This window comes from Eublepharis macularius, chromosome 10 (genome assembly GCF_028583425.1).
Source record: "Eublepharis macularius isolate TG4126 chromosome 10, MPM_Emac_v1.0, whole genome shotgun sequence".
Taxonomy (NCBI): domain Eukaryota; kingdom Metazoa; phylum Chordata; class Lepidosauria; order Squamata; family Eublepharidae; genus Eublepharis; species Eublepharis macularius.
In genome coordinates, this window is record NC_072799.1 from 24,479,578 (window position 1) to 24,505,390 (window position 25,813).

The following is a 25,813-nucleotide window of genomic DNA, read 5'->3' on the forward strand; positions in this document are numbered from 1 at the left end:
ATGAACCTACTTAGCCAATTTGATCATCTTTGTAGGCCTTACTTCAGGTGCCCCTGCCATCTGAGGATAGATGAATGGCAACCTGAGAAAGGGCCTTGAAGAACCGCCAACACTTTGGAACTGTTCCTGAGGGGATTTGTCTGTGTCCCTCTGTTACCCAAATAGGCAGTCTGCTAATTATTTGGGGGAATTGGCTTAAAGGAGACAAGAAGGGGGGGCAGATAACTGGGAATCTCCACCTATGTTTACAGGGATTATTCTCTTTAGAGAACTCTCGAAATAAAGCCAGCCAGATGTTCAACCAGAAAGGTTTTTTATTCAAAGAGAAATAAAAGGGCAAGCATACAAACACACACACACAAGGAGCTAACTAAGAGGATACCAGGGAGGAAAAGGGGAGAAAGCAGTTTCAGGGAAGGCTATAGTTACCAATCTCAAGGACAGAGGTCTGTGGAGGCTGGAGCGAAACGACCAGCATTTCACAGAGAAGAAGAGAAGGCCCAAACAGATTTGGGGGCATGTTTGAATCCAAACACACACACACACACACACACACAGAGGTGGCTAGAGAGTTCAGATATAGAACAAAATGCTCTTTGGGGCAAGCTGACTTAATGGGTTTTCCGGAGGTAGACAATGTTGGGAGAGGCTTGATGGGTCCTCTGGAGATGGACTATAGGTTTGAATGGTGCTTGATGACCCTTTGAGTACGGGATGGGAAAAGCTACAAAGTTTGGTGAATAGCATTAAGTGGTGCTTAATTAGGGAAAAGGGTAAGGGGAAGTGAGGCAGGGCATGGATGAGATTAGTCTGGAGTTTCTTGGGAGACATAACTGTCCCAATTTATGCATCTCTCCGGGGCATGGAGGGGGTCTTTAGTCAGCCAGCCACTCTGTTTCTCCTATTTTCCAGGCTCCTACCTGACTGGCATCCATTTTGTTTCACTTTAGGCCATGCAGTGCCTTATGCTTATGCTATATGAGGAAAGGTGTTTATGATTTATTATCTATAAACTGCCCTTCAGTAGGAAGAAGGGTCTGACTGCTAACACCTCTATAACGATAGAGATGTTAGCAGTCAAACCCTTCTTCCTACTGCCAGCAGTGAGGACTTTTTTGTTTCTTTTGGTACACCCCTAAGAACTATTATTGGCCCTCCTCCTTGTTTTTGTGTTTATGTTTTCATTAAATTATTGTATATGTTATTTTAAATAGTATTTTTAATGCTCAAATTTAATGTTGCTGCTTTGGGGACCCTTTTTGGGTGGAAAGGCAGCATGAAATGTTTTTTAAAAATAAGTATCAGGAGGACAGGATAGAAATGGTTTAAATAAAATATATATGGGAGAGACCACCTACACTCCTGCCTAATTAATAGGTTTCATCAAAATCCATTTAAGTTTAGGAAAAGGTCAGTGCGAGTTGCCCTCTATCCTTTCCCAAAGGAGAATAATATATGACCATTTAGATGCTACAGACTGCACAGGAGGGGTCCCTAGATGGAAATGGTCCCTAGATGGAAGGGCTTCAATCATTCTGAGATCCCACGAGTTATTTCTCAATAAAATGCACCAAGGAAAGAGACAGCGCTGAAGGCAGTATCACATAAGAAATGAAATCCTGTGCATGTTTATATAAGTGTGTCAGGAGAAGTGATATTACATTTTAAAAGGGAGGGAACAGAATTAGATACCAAGAACAGGATTAAATCATAAAATCTATCTACTATGGAGAATCCAGTTTGTGAGATAATCTTTTCTATAAAAGGGAGAATATTAAAGTAAATAACTCAAAGAAGCCCAGGAAATGCTAAGCCTTCTTGTGTAACAGATGGATAATACAATCTGGTGAACCGCACATTACATTCTGCACATAGAATAAAAAGGCTACTGGGAGAATGTTATTTTCACCCCACATTCTCTTGACAAATTTGTGCATTATGCATGCACTCACACACTGTGCTACACTAATCTACAAAATTTTTAACACTATATACATTGCAATGCTAAATATCAACTGGAAACTGAGTTGTGTCCAATTCAAGGAGTCGTTCGTAATACTTTGCCCATTACCTTAAACGCAGTGGTAATCACCCTTTTGTAGTCATGAACTCTCTTACGTGGATAACTGTGGGGTCCAAGACAAGCACAATCAATCACTGAAAATTTTAGCATTATTAATAGCTAATCAAGTCACACCTGTAGCAATTTCATGACACACACACACCCCATGCCCATGGGTGCGGATGATTTTGCCCTCATCCCTTTAAAGAAAGGAAATACGAGGCTTGGCTCGCAGACATCCTGGGTTAAGCTTGAGGCAGACAGCCAATCAGAGCATCTTATAAAGCATCATCCCGCTTTCAGCTTTCAGGCTTTTTGCCAATCACATTTTCCCACCTCTTTACAAGAAGAAAGCTGAGTTTTTATAATCTGTTTTAGGATCAGCAAGTATAGAAAAGAATTGTGAAACTGTTTTTTTGGAATATGGAGGTTTATCAACAGCAGGAGAAACACTTCACAGCACAAATGATCCCACCCACCCCCAAATTGTAAATCACATTTTGCAAATATGTCCAATGACTTTCAGTATTATTATCTTTACAAGACTACTCCTGAAATGTTCAGATATAGTTATAATATCTCTTCTTGGCATCAGGTAACACAACAGGATACCTTTAAGTTGACAGAGCAGCTGGCAAATGCTAAGGCCCTAAAGGAGGATACGTTGCTACCAACACTTTTAGAATTTTATTTGTACAGGTGGGCTATGATTTTTGTCAAACTATTTACATATACACGAGCAAAAAAATGAGAGGTTGGGGTTTTAACTTAACAGTTCATGTCACCAAAAAAGCAATAAAGCTCGCCCCAACAGACCAATCATTTTTTCTGATATGGCCTCTAAAATGTACCAGGCTTGCTGAACTGGGAAGACTGAGTCAATCAATGCAGTCAGAAACAATACAGGAGGAAAGCACTTCACCTTGGGTCATCTAGTTACCGAACATACAGATAAGTCAAATCAGCAAGACTATGTGACTCGACTCGAAAGCTGGACAGCTGGATAGCTAGACAGAGATAAACTATTTTACACTAATATCAGTAAAATATTCTGGTTCTGGTAAAAAAAGTATACACTGGATATAATTCAAGAAACATAGTTGGAATCAGTAGACTTTATTAATTCAGATTCCATAGACAGATTTTGGACCCATTTAGGGCCCAAAATGGCCAGGATTGGACCCAAAAAGGCCCAGATAGGGGCTAAGTCAGCCTGGAACAGGCCACGGCCAGGTGGGGGAACCCTCCCCCTCCTGGCAGCAGCCCAATCCTGGCCATTTCGGCCCCAATCCGGGCTGTCCGGACACAGTATCCTATTCCAGGACACTTAAATACTTGACAACACTTCCAACTACTTTGTCAAGCTGCACAGGGAAGCCATTGGAATTCGTAAGCATAAGCATAATTTCAACAGGAAAGAAGAGACTTTAAGAATGAATAGAGTATGGTTTCCAGTCCTGAAAAATACCAGGCTAACAAAACACTCTATACCCGACAATAGCCCTGCAGAGAAGATTAGCACATCAAGCACCAATCCATATGCAAAAGAACCTCCTCAGGATACAGTGAAGCCTCCCTCCATTAGCATTCCACACCCTGGGAAACTCTTACAGGATGACTCAGCCCAACCCCACCCCTCCTGAGTAGATATAAATGACCTGCCAACATCTTTTCCACACTGTGACGCTGAGAGATCTCTGTCTTTTGGTGCTACACCTCTGAATATGCCAGCCACAGCTGCTGGCGAAACATCAGGAATTACAATGCCAAGACCACGGCTATACAGCCCGGAAAATCCGCAACAACCAATTTGAACAATTGTTATTCACAATGCTCATAAGGCTAAGATGCTTAATCAAACTGTTTTTTTCTTTTTGCCCAAAAGAACATCTTAGTGTCAAATAATAGTTAGAGTGTAGTAGTATTGTTGGGTAAGGGACTTAATCAAAAATAAAAGGACCATAGATGGCTATAATACTGAACAGGCAATTGGTTTTAAATATCTGGTTTTTGTTTTTAATAAGAAAAATGACAAATAATCTGTATAAATGTCCATGCAATTCAAAAGTTTTCTTCATTTTAGTAATGGTCAGCTGGTTAAGCAGCAATTAAACCCTTTACAGGGAAGATTATTGCCCACAAAATATACAGAGCTAGATTGTGGGGCTGAGATCAATATTCCCTGGAAGTGATACAACCTCAGTTTGAGAACTCATTTGCATCTCCCTTGGGTCCCATGGCGCAGAGTGGTAAGCTGCAATACTGCAGTCCAAGCTCTGCTCATGAGTTCAAACCCGGTGGAAGCCAGGTTCAGGTAGCCAGGTCAAGGTTGACTCAGCCTTCCATCCTTCCGAGGTCGGTAAAATGAGTACCCAGTTTCCTGGGGGTAAAATGTAGATGACTGGGGAAGGCAATGGCAAACCACCCCACAAAAAGAAAACATCATGAAGCGACATCCCCCCAAGGGTGAGTAATGACTCAGTACTTGCATAGGGGACTACCATTACCTTTACCTGGGCCATACCAGCTGTGATGGATGAGCCAAAACCAAGCTTCTTTCTATTGAGGCCGGAACAGATAATTCATTTCCCATGTACTATTTAAAGCTAATCCAGATGTCTGACACTAGATCCTCCCCCCAACTATTTGCCTGAACAATTATCCTTGTGTAGATGAACTGAAAGGTATGAATCTTTGTTTCCAAAGTTTCAATGCGGTCTCTGAATTAAGTGGAACCTGGGTCACAGAAAGATTAACTAAAGTTAGGAAAGGGCTTCCAACTGGGGATGAAGATTCTAATTCCTGATTATTGCCATTGTATTATTTGCAGGACCTTAATTTTCACCCACTGAGAAGAGGTTTTACAAAGTTGTAGTGTCAAACCATGCCCTCTGCTTATGTCAATCACAAATTCTTCTAACCTCACTTTATCAATAGCTATGTACTTACAATCCGGACAGCACTGAAAACGTTGCCCATTCTTTGTTTCATTGCCCTCTAAATAATATCCCCTGATGTAGACTCTTGTATTTCTTTATCCCAGCACCTTGAATTTGAAAAGTATGTCTTGTTATCTGATTATGACAAATACACTACTTATAGTATATCCTTATTTCTTGCAGCATGATACAAAAACAGAAGTAAGTATGCCCCATTCACTGCTCTTGTTCTAGTGATCTCTTTATTTAAGGTACATTTAAATTTAGATTTATTATCCAGCTATTTTGTGGCTTTAAAAAAGTACTTTGCTTACCATATGGCCAAAGTTTGTACATTGTTTGCATACTACCTTCCATCAGATTTTGCTCTGATGTATGGTTTTGTGTGACCTGCTTCGTGATGGCCTACAGTTTATTTTAAGTAAATTAATGGAACACATTTGATTTTGTTTCCATTTAATTTGCCTATTTTGTCTTGGTTTCTCTCTTTTGGAAAGCTGTTGTGTATGTGCAAGACTTTACTTTTCACCTACTAAGAAAAGGTTGTACAAAGTTTCCAGTTCTATAAGCAAGAATAGGAATAGATCCTTGGTACGGACTGGAATGAGTCCATCTTGCACAATTTAAATCATACAGACAGGGAACTAAAGTTGAATGACAGGAGCCTGTTACGGACAACAAGGAATGGTGTGTGCGTGCATGTGTATTAAGGGGTGAAAATCAGAATCATATCCATTGATTCTGCTCCAGCCTTCATGTGTTCAGATGCAAGACAGAATAGAACTTACGAAAAAGCTATAGTGCACAAGGTGATAATAACTATGCAGTAAGGAATCCGAGTCTTTAAGGGTTCCTGCTTGAACAGAGAACTCTGCAGCTGAATGTATGGGGCAGACCTCATCTCAGTTCTGTTGCACATACACACTCATTCAGTCTGTATGCTGTGTTGTCTGAAAAGAGGTAATTGGTTTCCATTTGTACTCAATGAATCTGTGGCAAAGGTAGAACTTGAATCTACTGAAAAGTTGGCATTCAGTCATATTATATGTATCCCAGTTTTTTCACAATAAGGAGGAAAGAATACCTTCTATGCCATGCTAGGGGAAAATCTTATGACAATTCAGTTTGGAGACACATACCAACTTCTAAGTAGTAACATAAATAAGGGTAGTAGTGCGTATAGATGAGCACGAACCGGGGAAAAATCGAACCATGCAGTTCATGGTTCGTCAAATTTCATGAACCACGAACTTTCACAAACCTGCCCCTGGTTCATGAACCAGTTCGTTTGGTTCGTGAAAATGTCACATCTGGGTCAGAAAATAATCACTTCCATGTCAGCAGAAGGTCACTTCCAGGCCAGAAGAAGGTCACTTCTGGATCAGCAGAAGGTCTGCAGGAAGTCAGTCCATCCCCTGTTGACTAGGAAACTGATTGATTGGCACCAGGCTGTCTGCAGTCATGAACCAAAAAATGAACCAAACGAACCAGCCGAAAGTTCGTGGCGGTTCGTCAGAAATGGGATCTGACAAACCATAAACCCACCTGGTTCGTGCTTAATTTTGTTTTGTATTTTGGTTCGTGCCTCTATCTCTAGTAGTGAGCTGCTAGCCTTGTTTTTCAGACTCCAAAGCTACACAATTTCACTTTCGTTCCTCTCTCTTCAATGTTTAATCAATCCTTGCAGGTGAGGTAAGAATACCATTCAACCTGAGCAGTAAACAACAGTGATCTACCCTCACTTGGGAAGGAAAACTTCCCTCACCTGGGAAGGCAAATACAATACTCACTGTAAATCTATTTTCAATGCTCAATTTCTGGACAACAGCAATTAGTAACAAAGAAATGGTTTTATTCTACACCCCACTGAATTAAATTAATGCCATCCTAAACAGTTCTACGCAGAATCCTACTCAGTTCTATTTAATGGGGCTTAATCCCAGGAATTTAAAATTAAGAGCTGAAGAAACACATTCATGGTTTGGAGTTGGAGTCCCAGACCTCCTTTTGGCACATACTGTCAGGGGCATCACACAGGGATTATATCATCCCAGTGCTGAAATATCTGTACTGGCTGCTTGTTTCTGGGCACAATTATTACTTTTACTTATCTGCTGATTCTTACTTTTAAAACCCTACATTGCTTGAGGCCAAGGTACTTGAAGGACCGCCTCCTTCCATATTGTCCAACCCACCAGTTAAGTTGTGCCTCAGAAGCCCTGTTATTTGGCCCCCACAATCAAAGGTGAGGCAGGTGGCAACCAGATTCAGGGCATTTTCAGTAGTGGCACCTCACTTATGGAATGCCCTTCTCCTTGAGGCTTCCACAGCATCTACATTTCTTTCTTTTAATCTCCAAGATGAAACATTTCTGTTCACCTAGGCTTTTAATTTCTGTTGTGACCTGTCCTGAGCCTGCTTGCGGGGAGGACGGGATATAAATATAATAAATAATAATAATAATAATTAATTGAGTTGATTTTTAACACTATTTTAATCTGGAAACTGTTATTTTAAGCTACCAATGGACTGTTTTTATCATTTGAACTGTTTTTCTAATGTTTTGTTTTTATTCTTGTTTTATTTTGCAAGCTACCTTGCGCAGCTACCTGGAAAGGGAACACTAAACTTTTCCTAATTAATTAATTTTTTTAAAAAAATGATTTAAACTAATCTTAGCTTTTTTACACCTTCTTGATTTAAACCATTCTGTGAGTCAAAGTCTGTTATTTGTCTTTAATGAAGTAGTATAAACTGTATGTTTGAGTGACAGAAAGAAAGCTAACCAGACAGAGACCAAAGAATGTCAGAAACACTAGCGGAACTCTTCTTCTCATAATTCTTCTTGCAGTTATCCAGCTTTGAAGCAGTCTTGAATTACGAGGCTGACACCACTTCTGAAAAGGCTGTTGGAATGATGAATATCCTCTTACCTTTTTTGTCATTATTCTTATTATTTCAAAATATATTCTCATAAGGCCTTCTGCTGCTGATAGAAATGTCTGTTATGCGAGTGACAACTCAGACAGGCGACCAGGCAAGTGACAAATCTGTAACACCAAAGCTTGCTATGATGCCCCCCTTCAGCCCCTTTTTGTCTCAAACAATGTAAATGGTACTAGAGGCATTTTTAAATTCAAAAATCACAAAATATTTTACTTAACATAGAGAGGAAAGGTCAGATGAAATCAGGGACTGAATATTTCTGAGGTAACTCAATACAAATAACAACAAATATCCCCAATACAAATAACAACAAATATCCCCACACCACAACAATGATCACCCTGTGAGGTGGGTGGGGTTGAGAGAGTTCCTAGAAGCTGTGACTAACCCAAGGTCACCCAGCTGGCTTTAAGTAGAGGAGTGGGGAATCAAACCCGGTTCTCCAGATCAGAGTCCCACCCTCTTAACCACACAAAACTTTTTCTTGCTTTTAATAACTCTGAGATAAAATCAGTACATGCACAGACTTTAGTTCTTATGTTTTAGATAGATGTGTTCACAGGAAAAAAACTGATTTGGTTCAGTAGTACCGAACTGGGGTGTGTGTGTGTGAATTCATTCTCCAGTTTGGTTTGTTTGTATTAAAATCAATAAAATTCGGCCATGGTTTCCCATAGGAAACTGGAAATTTCCGGTGGACTGGGGTGTGTGTGTCATTTTTGACCAAATTTCACAAAATTTGCAGGGGAACTGTTCTCTAATAGCAGCTCAAGTTTCCTAAAGATTGGACCCTGAAGTGTCCCTAGCCACCTACAATCTCCATTATTCCCTATGGGGAAAACTATCTGGGGTCCTGGGGGTGGTGTTTCACAAGAAAAATCCACAAAACTCGCAGCATACCTACTCCTAACTCTGTCCTCTAATGACCCCCATGTTTCATGAAGATTGGACTACAAGGGGCCCCAAAGAAGGTGCCCCCAGCCACCTCCAATCTCCATTATTCCCCATGAGGAAAACCTACAACTTTTTAAAAGTTCACATTTCACAACTCTCTCAGGATACCCAAAAAATACACCCAAACACCACTCGGTTAAGTTAACAAACTGAACCCAGCACCTAAACAAACATTTGTTTTCTCCTGTTGTTGGGCTTTCATTACAGAAGTTTGGTTGGTGTTTTTTGCTGGGTTCTGCTTTCTGTTGGCATAGAAGTTTGGCTTGGTCAGGTGTTCAATTGTTATTGGTTGTTCTTCTGGGGTGTGTATGTGTTTGTTTAGGTGCTGGGTTCAGTTTGTTAACTTAACATAATGGTATTTGAGTATACTTTTTGGGTATACCTCTGCAAGATTGCACTGCAATTTTGGATACAGAGTCGATTGAAACCAACAGGCTTAGAAGAATGTGTTTAGGATAGCACTATTGCACTCCTCCAGACTTCCATCTCTAATTCCATCACGGTTTTTGTCCATGAAGGAACACCAATGGAAGTCCATACGTTATGCCAGAGAGCATAATTTCTACCTTCTGCGCTCCAGTGAAAAATGTTCATGTCTTCTTCCATAGATACTCCTTGGGAACAAAAATGTTACATCACAATCAGCCAAAAAGCTCACACTCAGTGAAGGATTTTTCACACATATTAGGCTAAATATAATTTCCTGTCTCAGTGTGACAACAAAGTTGAGGATTTATTTTTTAAATAGGCCAACCCTCATCTGAGCAGTCAGACAAATTAGTGGGATCCATCACATGTTTAATGCGCCGAGGATCACTTCTAATGTTAGTAGAGAATTTTGAAGAGAACAGAACTACTGTTATATGCATTCTACTGCTGATGACATATCTGGGCCAAGCATTTCTTCCTTACTAAACCTTGTGTGACAAATTTAATAACACAGGCCTGATCCCGAAGCCCTTGCAGTTGAAAAGTATCCATCCTTCTTAAATGACTGAAAGTAAGTAACTATTGATTATCTTGCACCAAATGCTATGTTGGCAGAAATCCTACCGTTAAGGCATGCAGAAAGTTTATTAAGTCACACCCTTCCAACAAATAAAACAAAGTAAAACCAGAAAACAAGCATGAAAACAACCACAAGTCAGACTAATAATCAGCCAAAATACAACAATGTGGCCATCAGCAAACCCACTCCCATAGTACAAAAACCATTTTTAAAAGCCCCCTTTTAAACAACTGTTAACAATAGCTGTTAAATCAAAAATAAGAACAGGGCTAAGGGAGCTTGATAGAGAGTCCAAACCTGTCAATCCAGCTCTGAAAAGGCCCTGTTTCTTGAGGCCACCCAGTGTATCTTCAAAAGTGGAAGTATAATATTTAAACGTTATGACGGACACCCCCCCCCTTTCACTCCCTCACTATGAGGCCACCAAAATTCAGTTTGCCTGCTTTGGCCTGGCAGCATCAAGTAGTATATTAATCTTTGTGGTTTGAAAGTCTATTTTTCCCACCCTGATGGTCAGATATAATTTTGGCCTTTTGGCCCAGCTCAGGAACTTGATGAGGAAAAGCAGGAGCTCTCTTCCTTTTTGCTGGAAATGGCACTGGAGATTGTATAACATTCAAAAAGAAAATAACTTTATTTAACAGGTAGGGATTGAATAAGTGTAGTCAGGGAATAACAACAACAACATTCGATTTATATACCACCCTTCAGGAAAACTTAATGCCCACTCAGAGCGGTTTACAAAGTATGTTATTATTATCATCCCCACAACAAAACACCCTGTGAGGTGGGTGGGGCTGAGAGAACTCCAGAGAGCCATGACTAGTCCAAGGTCACCCAGCTGGTTTCAAGTGGAGGAGTGGGGATGGGGAATCATATCCGGCTCTACAGATTAAAGTCCTGTGCTCTTAACCACTACACCAAACTGAATGAAAGTGCTGAGGTAAAATTTTGCTGGTAGTACAGTAACAGGCAAAATAGTTTCCGTGAAGCTTTGTTTCTTATATTCTTGGTTCTTATTAGCAGTGGGTGGTGTTTCACTTAATACTTTAGTTAAGCCACCAATGTTTCTTCACAGAGTTTCCTATGGCAGCTCAGGTTCCCTGAAGTTAGTTTAAAACTGTTTTCCATTTGCAACAGACCTGGGTTCCAACCTGCTTTAGAAACTGGGCAGGAATTAATCTCCTCCTCCTAAGAAGATATAACCTTTCCTCCTTTGGCCTACTACTCCATCACTCTTGCCAAAACACACTCCCAATTCTATGGGGTCTGTGTCAAGTGGGCTTCAGCTTCTGCTGACACTTATACTAAGAATTCTTAAATTGAATTCTTCTTCAGGACAGTGATATCACAGTAAAGGCAAACGTTTCCTCTTCCCTCACTCCAGATGGGAACCTATCAGACTCACTCGCAAACTCACTCTGAACAATCCTGACAGAAACCATCAGCCCTTCGGCTGGGTTCTAACTGACCAATCAGAGAGGAGGGAGTAGCCTGTCACTCAAGTTCTCTATTCCGAGCAAGAGTTAACTCCTTCCCTCTCAGCTCTCTGATGGTGTTATACTTAGTAAACCTGCTTTTAATGTAAAGTCCATCACACCTGCCTTCCAGGCTTCAGTATAAGTGAGGCTCTTGCTCAGTCTTACTCACCATTTATTAGTTTTAGACATTTATACCCCTCAAGTTACCATGAGGTGACCATAAGGTGAGTTGCTACACAATTAAAAAAATAAAAATAGCAGCAAAAAACCCACCAGAAAGCAGTAGTAGTGAAATTATTAAACAGGATTAGATTAAAATGGAGAATAGTGAACTTCAAAATTGCACAAAATGAAAGTAAAAAAACTCTTATGGAAAAGTTCAATTGGTTAAAACGGCATCTGATAACATGCTAATTATCATGATTTTTAAGAAGCACTCCTGCGCTCTGCAGCGCCTCAAAAACAGCCCCGATCCGTGCTGAAACAGGCCCATTTTGAGGCGCTGCAGAGCACAGAAACGCTGCTGAGCTCCGCAGCGCCTCAAAAACGGGCCCGTTTCAGCTCGGATCAGGCTCATTTTGAGCCCCTGCGGAGCCTGGATGTGCTCCCAGGGGCTGCGTGATGACATCACTTCTGAAGTGATGTCATCATGCCTGTGGGGGGGGGTGCATGTGCACTCCCCCCTCTCCCCCAAGGTAAGTGCCAGGCCCCTATCCCCCGCCCAGAGGTTGAGGGGGCCTGGCAACCCTAGTCATAACCTTGAGATAACAGGCCATGACTTGGTTTCACATAGATTCTGTCTACACAAGACATCTTACACGGGGATGCTCAAGTGACTTACTTTCTGTGTGGTCTCCCTAGCAGCGCACGTGTATCCACAATGGGAGAACAAGTGTAAGATCTTTCACTTGATCCTACTCATGTAAGATGTTGTGTAAAGAGACTCTTAACCTCTAGTTCATTTAGAGTGTATTGGGCCAAATTACAGGAGATACTGGAGATCTACAATTACAAATGTGTAATTTGGCCATAAAATAGCTGAGGGATTAACTTCCACTAGTTCTCCAATTTTCATTCCTGAGTATAAAAACAGCTTGTGAGAGACCATTTTTGACTGACAAAGTGATGCAGGGGTGAATTTTCAGCTGAAAATTCACCTGAAGACCAACAGGAGTGAGAAGGTAAAAAAAAACACCAGAAAGTGAGGAAGGAAAGCTGGATCAATCAGCGGCATATTAGCAAAACGGGAAATGTCAGTAAATAGGAGCAAAGTTAACCCTCCCTTTCCAGTGCCACCGTCTCAGTTTAGATTGTGTCTCTTCCACAGCAACTACTTAGGACCAAAATACACATGACTTCGCATCCACCATCATGGCTCTTCAAAGGTCATCCTCTCTATGTATGCAGAAAATTGCAGTGCAAACAAACAGTCACTCCTGCCTCCCCACGCAAAGAAAAAGATCAAGTGGAAAATGATAGAAAATGCTCTAAGATGTATGGAATAGGGCAGATAACTCAGCATCAGTTAAAGAAGATGAGAAAACAGAGGATAAAAATAGTAGTAATAATAACTGTGCTTATGTACTGCCATTCTGGATTAGTGCCATACTCAGAGCAGTGAACAAAGTCATTATTATTTTTATCCCCACAATACAGCTGGGGAACTGGGGTTGAGAGGAGCAGCTTTCCCAAGGCCACCTGCTGGCAGTAGTGGGAGTTGAACTAGCAGAGTTAAGATTCACAGCCCAAACACTGAACGGCTTTACTACAGCAGCTGATAAAGTTATCTGATCAAGAATTTTGAGAACCCTGGAGAAGAAGACTCAGGTTGGGGGTGGGGGGGCCTGATAATTTATTCGTTCCACAGTTCCTTGCAGGTCCTCAGCTTGCCATCTCTGTGCTATCCTAAGCTGCGTAGCACCCTTTTAAATCCATAGAAATGTGCGGCCTTAAAAGTGTATAACTCCATTTAGGATGATCCCATAATCTTGAATGAGCAGACAAGTCCTAATGTAAGAAGGTAACTCTCTGTACTTTTTAGCTATTCTTTTTCCCATAAATAGTCTAGCTTTTCTTCAAATTAACTTCCTCTTATTAGTTTTGATAGTGTTGCTCCTTAAGTTGAACTGTCCCATGAATAAAATAGTTCTGCTTGGTTTCTCCTCCTTATACTCTTAACATCCTAATTATTAGAAAGTGTGTTAGAAAGGGTTGTCTGTCTTGGTTTGCATTCCTTTCAAATAAACAGATTTCTACTTCTCTTTTGTTTCTGTCTTTTTAAAGAAAATCGTTGTTAGGTACTGCTAAAATGCTTTCTCTGAAAAAAAATATACATTTTACTTCTTTAGCTGTCTCCTTTTTAAAAAATTTACTACATGCCACAATGCCTCCAAGCCAGTGACTGTCTACCATGAATTCATCTTGAGCAAACCTGAAGCCTGTCTTCAAGATAAAGTCTAACCCGAGTGTCTTGAATAATAACAACGTAATTTCTGAAGATTTGTATTCCTTGCCTCTACAGATGAACCTACAATCATACATGTGCTTTATCCTGCCGTTGCACAAGGCTGATACTTTCAAGGGCAGTTTTCTCCCCTTGGACATTAATGTGACACTGCTGTTTAGATTTCATTGCACCATAAATGCTCAGTCTCATCTATTGCTTATTTAGACACTCACAATCTTCTACTATACAAAGATAAACTTGAACAAAGATAAACTTGAACAGGACCTCCTAGGTTCTTCCTGATGCATGTAGAAATCTTATTCCATGCTATCTTTGTTGAAGGACTATGGGGCCACATCACTGATGATGGACATCTTTGTATATATGGATACAAGGAACCTTAAGAGGTCTGCAAATCCTGCTTCAGGGCTGAATCTACCCTAAAGTAATCCAAGAAAACAGTGATTGAGCCTTTTCTTAAATGAGCCCCAGGGACGGAGATTTTAAAACTCCCAGACAATCCACTCCAATGTCCCACCACTCCCAACAGTTGTGAAGTTTTTCCTGATATCCATCCTAATCCTGCTCAGCTGCTGTTTTCAAACTTTGGCAGTTCATGCAATATGGTATCAAATGTGTTGAAACTTGTGCTGAAAACCTACACGCTGCCACGATGCAGACTGGGTCTCCTTGGAGCATATGCTAGGATGAGCTATCATATCAAGTTGCTGTGAGAATGACTCTCTTCTATGCTCCATCTTCATGCAGGGTATACAAATGATGGCTAATAAAAGTAAATAAGAAATGTGTGAACCTTAGATTGTTATGGTTGGTAACAGGGGCACAAGTTACTGAGGTGTTCACCATACTGAGGTCTTCACCATTCAGAGATAGTAACTTACATTCACTAAATACAACCTACTATGCTGTCATAGGTAGACAACCATCCCTGACATTTCTATTGCTACCTCTCACATATTTCTAGACAAATATGTACATATGTCCAGTGTCCACTGGGTGCCCACAGGGTTTTTCACAGTAGAGTCAACACCAATAAGATGAGTTGGCATAGATAAACGTGTGAGGTGGCAATCTGCAGAACTTGAGGCTGATAATAACATACGGAAGTACTGGGGTGACTCCAGTGTTTGACCTGTACCTCTAGTTAGGCCCTTGAGGTACTGATAGTTAATCCTGTATTATAACTAAAAGTGGCCCTTTAGTACCTAAGCCTTGTAAAGATAAAGGTACCGAGTCATTACTGACCCAAGGGGGATGTCGCATCACGACGTTTGTATCTGCCTCTTTATTCCAATGGGGGGTGGGGGTGGGGATAACATGTTCCAAAGGCAATTAAGACTCGACTGATCCCTGAAATAGAGAAGCACGCTCAAAAAGACCCAGCAAGGCTCTACTCTCCTAAAGAATCTTGCATTCCTCTGCGCTGCAGCTTCCTGGAGAGGCCTCTGGTATCTTCAGATGAATGTGACCTTGGAGGCACTTCTGAGAACTTTGACTGCATACCGGAGGGCTTGGAGGGGAGGATTAGTGCTTGGTAACTTGGACCTAGAAATGCTGCTCCCCCACCCCACCCCAACTTGTTCATCCTTTCTGTCACATTATGTAAGTCCTCCCTACCTGCCTCCATTAATATTTTAGGCTGGCCAATTTGTCATCCAAACTGTGACAGGTTCACTGGGTGGGGACATAACAATATTTTGGGATAATTCTGCTGTATCACTGATTTAGAGCCAACATCAAGGGTCGGCATGGTTGGGCACATGCTAAAGTCTAAAGTCTGACAGGTGGTTCTGCTGCTGACTGGTTGCTATCTGCTTTCCCAACTGAAGAAATGGCTGGTGGCAGCTTTGCCCGTGCTCCTTTTAGATCCACTGGCAATTTTGTGTCTTTAAAATAGTGTGAGAAAAATCACACTCTGCTCCATTCATGGTAGCTGGAATGAGGGAGGGGTGGAGAAGGAAGTTGCAATTAAGGTGACGTGATGGGTGCCTGTGATGATACTGAGGAAATGGGAGAACAGAAGGGCAATTGGGGGCGGGAGAGGAAGCTGTGATGGAGGTATCCAGAGACACACAAGAACCCTGCACAGATTGTTCCAGAGATTTCCTACTGCAGAAAAGGAAACACTGACATGGTGACCTGGGAAATTTGACTAAAGAAAAGCAGTTATTGCTTGTTCCTTCCAGTGTTTACATTGGAAAGTTATCTTTTTTTCCACCACAATTCAAATTGTTTTCTGTCCAATCAAGACAGTATAGTCTACTGGCCAAGAGACTGTCCTATGCTGCCTCACATCTTGGTTCTAACAAACTTGCTGGGTGAACTTATGCAAGCTACCCTTTCTCATCTGTGTTTATGCAATACAGAAGAACTTATAAATGCTAAACTATCTTACAGGGCTGTTATAAGAACTATGGAAACAAGGAGTTCCGAATACAATAGCATCGTTCTCCTCCTACTGTGAGGTCAGATATCCAACACATTTCAGGGAACAACATTCGTTGAATTTCCTCTTTGTGTACAGATTTGTGGCAATTACATTAGCAGTCTGTACCACTGACATACCTGAATCTTCTCTGATGTAAGCAAGCAGCTTGTTATAAGCAATCTCCCTTTGGCTGTCCCATTGCAAGGGCACTGACTATCATGTGTAGACAAAAGCAAGAGTGGATTTATCTCTTTATATCTCCATCTATTAAGCAGCAGTATTTCTTAATATTCTTCATATGCTATCTGAACCTTGGGTAAATATGATCAGCTTATGTGTCTCCCTTAAGTGTCTCTCTTGGCACTGTTACAACCCCCCCTCTCTTTGGAAATGCAGCTGTATCCATCTGCCAAAACTTGTGTGCGCGCATGTGTTTTTAAGGGCATATTCCCAAAGCAAAAAGATTTTTACTTCTCATTTTCACACCAGGTAGTATTAGAATAGACAACTGACGAAACGGTGCTCAGTCCTGTTCTGAGAAAGACTAAAACTTCAAACCTATGAAAACACTATTTACATGTTGTTATTTTGCTATGTTGAAACAGAGAGTAGATCTACACAAACTACCCTGTTTCACAAGAAGTTAATAGATGTTAAAATAGGTTTGACTTTACCAACACTTACTAGCAGAGTGATTAAACCCTTCACAAGTAGGGTTGCCAGCCTCCAGGTAGTGGCTGGAGATCTCCCGGAATTACAACTGGTCTCCAGGCCACAGAGATCAGTTCACCTGGAGAAAATGGCTACTTTGGGGGGTGGATTCTATGGAATTATGCCATGCCAAGGTCCTTTCCCTCCCCAAACCCTGCCTTCTCCAGGTTTCACCACGCAGATCTCCAGGAATTTCCCAACTTGGAAAGAGACGCTAATATGGTTCAATTGAGAGGAAATCTGGATGCTCTTGAAATGCTCTTCATCCCAATTTCTCTCTAGATTAGGAGATTCTGAATTACCTGACCTTTTCCAAATCTGAAGTAATGCATCAAGCACTTCTCCATTGCTCCATTTTTTAAAAAAAAATTGTATGATGCATTCTGCATGCAGTTTGTCAGTTTTCAGTTTCTTGAATTCATGTGCATCTTTGTTCCCACGCTTTTATAGTGTTTCATCAATTTTGATATGATTGCATATGATTCTATCACAATCCTTTGGTGTGATGTTTAACCAATGCATATGAACACATTTGCATATCAGTGAATCACCATACAAAAAATAATCTTGATGTAACCTTATGTTACAATTACAAGGGAAGAACTAGACACTGTTTTACTATCATTATTGTCCCAAGAGGAAGTGCTATTTTCTTAACCTATTTGCTCTACAGCTTTTGACTAAGTATAAAACATTTCTGTGAAGCCCTAACAATGCCTAAAATTCACTCCAGGTCTTTCTGGAATGGTTCTGTTATTAAGTGAACTCTATAAAGATGCATTTAAATGAACAAGAATTTTTTATTCCCCCCAAGGTTAAAAAAAGAAAAGCTGGCATTAGCTGCCGACACAGAGAGTAGAAGAAGAAACTAATCCACTAAATTCCAAAGACTGGGAAAATGAAGGAATGGCAGGTTTAGTGCAGAATGGTTTACAATCTGTTCTTACAGTGAACACAGTGTATAGGACCAGCTGTCATGAGGCAGAACATGCTTTTCTGGAAAGAGAAAAAAATGTTGCATGAGAGTGCAAAAGGAAAACCATTTTGATTACTGGGGATAACTGCCCAATCTAACCCTTGTGTGCAATGGCAGGAATAAGCAAAACTGGGACAGAAGCTTCCTTGAAGGGCAGCTTGAAGAACATCACCAGCTTCCTTGAGGAACAGCATCTGGGTCCTTCAACCTAGATATCAGAAGCACCTTAGTAGGAGTTGGTGAAAAGACCTGCTGATTGCAATCCCTTTTAAAAGGAAGTTGCTTAAACAATGAAACATGAGGCACAGGAATATGTGGGGTTTTTTTCAGTTTCTGCATACTTAAATTCAGGTTTTGCTTTTTGTGTAGACACAAAACTGCAATAATTCTTTACATGGAGTATCAAAAGAACTTTTGTGTAAGAATATTCAGTATTACATGCTGCAACTAGCTTTTGTGCTAGCTCTAAATAGAAATGGTTCTATGATTATTTTTGTTCTCTGTTTTGAACTGACATTATCAGCAGGACTGTATATAAATGCATGGCTTCTTCGAATAGATTGTCCGATAAAAATACTATTTAATCCTTCCATTTGTACATAAAATTATATTTTCCTTATCAAATTATACTTGTTTTCACATTCTTCCATATCAATGTAACTAATTCTCAACATAGCCAAATCTGAAGATATTTAAATCCAGAGACTGGCGCCATGCACAGACAAGACAGATCTTTCCACAAACCTGATAAAAGCCCCAGATTTGCAGAAAAATATGAAATGTGAAACAAAACAAAACTGGAGCATTAAAACACCTCAAAATAATAGAAACAGTACCTGTATATTTAAGAAACAAATGCCCTTAGTGGCCATTGCTAGGTAACCACAACAATACCCAGTTGAAGATTGGGTTTCTGTCAGTAAGAGGTAGGGGGAAAGGACACAGCCCTTTTCCAGATAGTTTTGGCCTTTGAGGGAGAATTCATCATGGCCAGGCCTCGTAGCAACCACCAAACAACTTGAGTTCCATGACTCACCTAAGGCTAGGGTTGCCAGGACCAGCTTGGGAGATTCCTGGAGATTTTGGGGGTGGACCCTGGAGGGGGTGGAGTTTGGGGAGGGGAGGGGCTTAGAATGGTATAATACCATAGAGTCCACCCTCCAAAGCAGCCATTTTCTTCAGGGAAACTAGTCTCTGTCACCTGGAGATCAGTTGTAATTCTGGGCGATCTCCAGCCACCACCTGGAGGTTGGCAACCCTACAAGGCCCAGATGTTTACTACTTTTCAACAGCAGCCACATCATGAGATCCAGTGAGATGTACTCATTTGAGTTTCAGACTAGGCTCTGGGAAACTAAAATCCACACCCTGCAATGGAATCTTGTTCAGTTAATTGGGGCCTGCCACATACTCTCAGCCTAACTTACCTTACAGAGTTGCTGTGAATATAAAATGGAAGACAAGAGAATGATGTAAAACTTCCTAGGGCCCCCACTGTGGAGAAAGATGGACTATGAATGTAGTAAATAAAAAAGACAGCTGACGATGAAGGGGCAGATAAAATGTAGGCTGGCTGGTGGATGGGATGGAAAGAAGGAAGCAGGGAAAGGTAAGGATATGGGGGTTGTCAGGAGGAGGGAAAGAGGAAATAGTGTGGGGAGGAGGGTACAGGAGAAGTGAGCAAGTACTTGCAGGTTCCTCACTGCACAACTGGGCTCGGCCCAGAAGCCAGTACCACACAACTGGGCCAGACTTTTTCCAGGGAGAAGCTGTCAGAGGTAGGGAAGAAGGGAAAACATAATACGGGGGAGGGGGGGAGATAGGTTGGCTGGTGGGTGCAGAGAGAAGTAGCGAGGAAAACGGGAGAGGCTATGGGACTTTCAAGGGATGGAAAGAGGAATTAGTGGGGGAGGGAGAAATGAGATGCCCCTTGCAAGCCCTTGTGGGTCCCCTGTTGGTTTCATATAGCTCTTTGAGCTGATTTTCATTAAAGCATAAAGTCATAGTCTGGACTCCACTGACAACAGCAGAAACTGCTAGCCTAGTATTATGTATAGATGATTAGCAGTGCCAGCCTAAGCAGGTTTATTCAAGGGGGCTAACTCCCAGGAAAGTGTTCGTGCCTGTGCCTGTTACCTGTAACCTGGGTAGAAATTTCATAATGTGTGAAGTGTCCCTGAACTGAGGTTTAAGCCCAGCCTTCCTGTTCTTCTCTCTGCTTATTTTTACAGTTATTAATTCAAAAACACTGCAGAAAAACAGGCTTGAAGTGATTGTGTGGTATAGTGGCTAGAGTGAGGGACAAAATCTGGGCAGCCTACGTTTGATTCCCTCCTCTGCCATGGAAGGGACAATTAGACAGTCTAAGAACAGACAGTCCCAACAATCTCCTCACACGCAAAGCCACTTCTTAGGGCCAGTTCTGTAAACAATTTTATTCAAGTTGATTTTTTTCCCTCTAAAAAGTAGTAGTATATTTAATATACAATTATGTTTACACAGTGGATAAGAACCAGCATTAGGAATATACACAGAAAAGTAAAACAGGGAAAAGAAAAAAAAAGGGAAACCCTAGCAGAATTAGCCATAGCCACTCCACGGCACACTGCTACTGAGATCCCAAACTGCTGTGTTTGATATTCTTTGAAAGCAAATGGCAGTACAGTACATTCGAAACGGGAGAGAATGCTTTAGCCAGGAAAAGAGCATTCCAAGATTGAACTGCTAATGTCTCTTCAGGCTTGGATCGGCAGACCCTCACTCCTTTCTTGCTCAAACTTCTCAGTAGGGGAAGGCCATATGGGGAGTACCACTTATCTCTCCTTCCGTTTATCACTCTTTCTCTGACATGCCTTTGGCCTACTGTTTTTTGTTTTGTTTTTTGCTTTAGAGGTAATTGTCTCTCGCCTGATGATGTTTGTTGAAAAAAGAGCTATGAAGCTTATGCTGTACTAATACCTACATTAACCTTCAAAACACATATTGCACCTCTTGGCACTATAGAATACATACTAAAAAAAATGTCCATCAATTCTGCTCTCCATGCAGTGTGAAATCAGGAATGCATTATAAATATTAATAACTTTGCTCCTGTTGGTGGTATCACAGGCAACTATTGAGGTGGGGAAATAACTACCCTTTAGACTTCTTATGCTATGTTGAAGGAAAACAATGTTTTGTCCTTGCAAATTGGATGACAATTTTATTAGGTCAGAAAAAGTGGTGAGATCATTTAATGGTGAAACAAGAGCTTGGATGGAACCCAGTACCACTGACCTACTTGAGAAAGAGCAATAGTAATACCCGTTCATAAAGGCAGACTTGCGTTACCGTTCTTATTATGGCTCTCACCTAGACATGGGCACAAACTGCATTACGAACTTCAAAAATCCACGAAATTGGCGATCACAATCCGGCAGTTCGTGATTGTCCACAGCAAATGAACCAGCATTCGGAAGAAGCCTGGTTCGGTGCGTTTGGCCGCAGTTTGGGAAGCCAGACACTCAGGAGTCATCAATCAATTCCCCTGGAAACGGAGCCAGGGGAATGCCTGAACTCTGTCTGCGCTCCTTCTGTCACCCTGGAAACCCGAATGGAAGCCCAGCTTACCTTGATCGGCAGGTCTTCCTTCCAACCATGGAGCTCCAAAGCGGTTACAAGTTGGGAGAAGACACCCAGGAGAGGGAGGGGTGTTCTGTAGCCACGGGCACTCCAATCTCATCCCTGCAAACCCTGATAGGCAGCTCTGACAGCCAAACACAGACCTCCTGCATTGCTCTATGTGACCTCAGCTTATAAAAAGCACTGCGCTCCTAGGCTAGCTTTCACTTTCAGCGAGCAGTGGAGTGTGAGAGCTGTTGCTTGCTACTTGCTAGCCTTTGGGGAGAGACAGAGAGAGTATAATTGAGCTTGGATTTTTGTGGGTTTCCTGGGGGCCTCGGATTGGAGAGGGTATAACTCCATGATCCCTATTGCAATCTTGACCAAACTTGGGTGCTGGCTGGAGGAGAGCCTGCTACACACTCCCTGTGAATATGGGCTCTCTTAAGTGCAACGGGGGCCACTCTGAGCACCACGAACCGTGAACCGGTTCGGCAACGGGAAATGTCCGTTGTGGTTCGTGACTTCAGGATCGTCATCGGCACCGAACTGTGGATTCATTAATTTTTTTTGGTTCGTCACCTACAGAAGTAAAAAGGCGATGGCAGGGAGAACACTTTCTGCTTTCCCTTTGCTTGCCAAAAGACACTCATTAGCACTGAAATCCTAAGAAGAGTTACTCTTGTCTAAGCCCATTGATTTAAATGGACTTAGACTGGAATAATTCTTTTTATGATTGCACTGTAGGAGATGGAAGTACCTTCTAGGTGCTTCTTAAAGTTTATACTATAAACACATCCCCATACTTCACTATGTTTCTTTGTTTATCATATAATAGCCATAAGCAATATGCTTATTACAACCACGTTTCTGATTCCTGTATCCAAAATATCCTGAGTGGCAAACCTTCAAGGCAGTGCAATCTGAATTAAAAGGACACCTGTCTGAACAACTCCTCTACACAAACTACTAATGTCAATGGTCATTCATTTCCCATGTTTAGCCAAAAGGCAAGAGTGACCTCTGAAAACAGCTTTCATAATAGCCTGACCATGTTTCAATCAAAGTGCCCTTTTCACTACATCAGTGTACATTCTAACACAAATGTAATTTAATTGGTGACATTTCTCAGGCGTTAAAATTGTACAACAATTGCAGTGGAATGTCTGGAATTAGGTGAATATTGCCAGTCCCAGACAAATTCTGTGTTTACCCCAAGCCTCGGAAAGGCACCCATAAATGATCTCACTTAACAGTAGAGAAACATGTATACCTATTCAACATTCACAAACTATGGGCACAGTTATTTCTAAAAGCCAAACACGGCCCATAAGATATCTCATTTGAACCTCTTTTATCTCTATGTGTGTATGTTCAATTCAAAGCTTGAAAATAAGAAAGACTGTTTATGCAGTCTTTACCTTCTGCCTTGTTTCAGAAAAAGGACAATGAAACAGAAATGTTTGCTTGACTTATAGTTACTAACCTTAAAAAATGGAATAGTTTCCCATATAAAAATATTTTTCCCAACAATATAGTAAATGTTTAGTGTAAATCAAAGCAAGAATAGGGATTATCTCCTCCTCCAGATCTCAATCCAGCTTTATTGGCGGGGGAAGAATGAGCTTATCCATTGCCAAGAGTTTTTTCTTTAATTTTATTTTGGTAATTTTACACTGACTTGGGTCATTTGTCAATTAAGTAGTTGCCCACGAACAACATGAAGTCTCCCAATGTGCAACAGTCTATTGTGCAGATCAATGGAGTCAGGCAAACAGAGAGGCCAAATTTCCTTTCACAGCCTGGTTCTTATGAGTAAGCAACTATGGAAGAGATCCTAAAAAAATAAATGATGGAAACATTTCAGCAACTGCAATTTAGCAAGGCTTTTCAAAGAGCACATTGTAATAGCCTGCTCTCATCCTTAAAGATCCCTGTTTAGGGTCAGACGCTGAGCTGCTTGAATTAACAGCACAGGAATTGATTCCTAATTGTACTATGTACACCACAAACTTTTTTCCCCATCATGATATTTAAAGCAAGTAAAATGGACTCTTAGAAGGCCTTTCAGTGGAGCAAGCTGAAATTTTAAAAACTCATCCTCTTTGTGTTGAAAAATGAGAATTGTATTGAGATGACTCTCTGTTTTTACTTAAAATAATGTTCGTGAATTCATAATCATGGTTGATATACATTTATAGTGTGCCCAGTATGCCCAGAAGGTCTCCCAATGAAATGACAACATGGAGGTAATTCACTGAATGGGTTATCTGTGCACTTCAGGGTACGGCAGCTCTCTCCCTCTCTGCGTGTCTGTGATTTTAAAAAACTTTTTAGCTCTTCTATTTTCTAGCCACCAAAAACCTAACACAAACTATTTGATTTACAGGTCAGCTCCTGGAGATCCCTGAGTACTTCCTTGGACAAGGCCAGGGAATCTCTCTGAAGCTCCTGTAAGGTTTGCCTTCTAGAGATTCCTCTCTGTCTCTGGAAAACATACACATACCCACTGTCTCATGCCAGGGATAGCCAACCTTATTCACTCCAGGCAGCAGCAGCAACCACAAGAAGCAAACATGAGTGGGTCAATGGAGGAAATCTTTGATTCATGTGCTTTGTGACCATCTCGCCCTAAAACTTCCTCCACTTACTGTATGGAACAGTAGTTGTTGCCAGATCCACTGCAGGGGGGCTGGAAGACAATCTCTGTAGAAGACCGAAGCTGGAAGCAGTAACTGGGGCGCTGGCACCAGCCTGACCAGCATAGTAACTGTGTGTGTGTGTGTATGAAATGAATGAATACTGAAGAATCAATTGGAAGGGAAGCATTTAATAATTTTCATTTATATATTTTAAAATGTGGGATATCCCACCGTTTGTCCTAAGAATGTAGGTCAGCAAAAAAGAGCTACCAAAATGATGGTAAGGTTGGAGAAATTCCCCTATGAAGCTAGGCTTAAGTAAATTGGGCTTTTTTATTTTAGGGGGGAAAGACAGCTGAGGGCTGCCATGACAGAAGTATATAGCGTGGTATAGAGTGGACAGAAAGAAAGTTCTCCTTTTCCATAATACTAAAACTCATAGCCATACCATGATAAAGACTGGCAGTAAATTTAATGACGAAAGGAAGGATTACTTCACAGAGCAGACAGTTGAAACTGCAGAGTTCACTACCAGGAAGGATCACAAATAGATGCATTCTGAACTAGCTGGAGTTCACCCAAGGTAACCCAACAATTTTCTAGAGCTGAACAGGGTTTGCACTTGGGTCTCCCAGGTCCTACTTCAACACTCTAGGCCAAGGATCCCCAACCTTTTTGAGCCTATGGACACCTCTGGAATTCTGACACAGGCTGGTGCGTGCAACTACAAAATAGCTAGTGCAGGAGGTGAAGCAAAGCACAAAATGGTTGCCGCGAGAGGTGGCGCCAACCACAAAATGTCAGGAAGTGAGGTCATTCTAACTCTAATACGTCACTCTTCAACATTTCAGGCAGAAACTCTGTTTAACAGGATGCCTTTAAAAATGAACATATTATTTAAAGATATACCTTTATTCATCTTAGTGAAGATCCGTGTGCTGTGGTAGCAGCTGCTGCTAAAGCAGCATTTTCAAAATCTGTACATATCTCTAATAGCTAGAAGACCTACCGGGCAAAAGCTGCACCTGGCCCTGTCCACTTTCTAAAAATCTTGGTGGGCACTAGGAAAGGAGTCAGTGAGTGCTATGGTACCAACGAGTACCACATTGGGTACCCCTGCTCTAGCCACCACACTGGTTCTCCAATTACAACAGATCCCCTTTTAATCCATTAGTTCCTTTCTCAAGAGAATTTTTCATGCTTTAGGGTTTGATATTATGAGACTGAACCCACAGCACAGAATGCCATACAGTTAAAAATATTTTCTTCATTTCAGCACTCCAAGAGCCTTCAGTCACATTTTTGTATGTATTAAAATTCTTATTTAGCTTGCACTGATCAATAGTTAGTTAAACTAATTACATTTTGTCCAGCGTTCTAAACCACCTTAAGTGAGTGATGATCATATAAAGCACCAGTGAAGAAGACTGCCTTGATGAAACTTTAATTTCATTAAGCACAGGATTGACTTTTTAAAAGAGAGCGAGCAGTCTTTAAGCAGCAGCAAAGTGATAATTTGAGAAGGCCTTCCATCGATTTCAAACTCTGCTGACCAATGAAGTATAATTTTACAAATACATGGACAAAACTAGAAAAGA

The 25,813-nt window shown here is 41.2% G+C and overlaps 1 protein-coding gene across 3 annotated transcripts in view; it reads right to left on the minus strand.

Annotated features, from left to right (window-relative positions):
- Positions 1-25,813, minus strand: part of UNC5C (unc-5 netrin receptor C) — a 435,854-nt gene that overhangs the window by 345,458 nt on the left and 64,583 nt on the right. The window contains exon 3 of one of the 3 annotated variants that reach the window (XM_054990552.1): positions 22,316-22,336. The exons of the other annotated variants lie outside the window; for them this stretch is intronic. Within the exon in view, the coding sequence (XP_054846527.1) occupies positions 22,316-22,336 (21 nt within the window). The remainder of the gene's footprint in view (positions 1-22,315; positions 22,337-25,813) is intronic. 3 annotated transcript variants of the gene reach the window in all.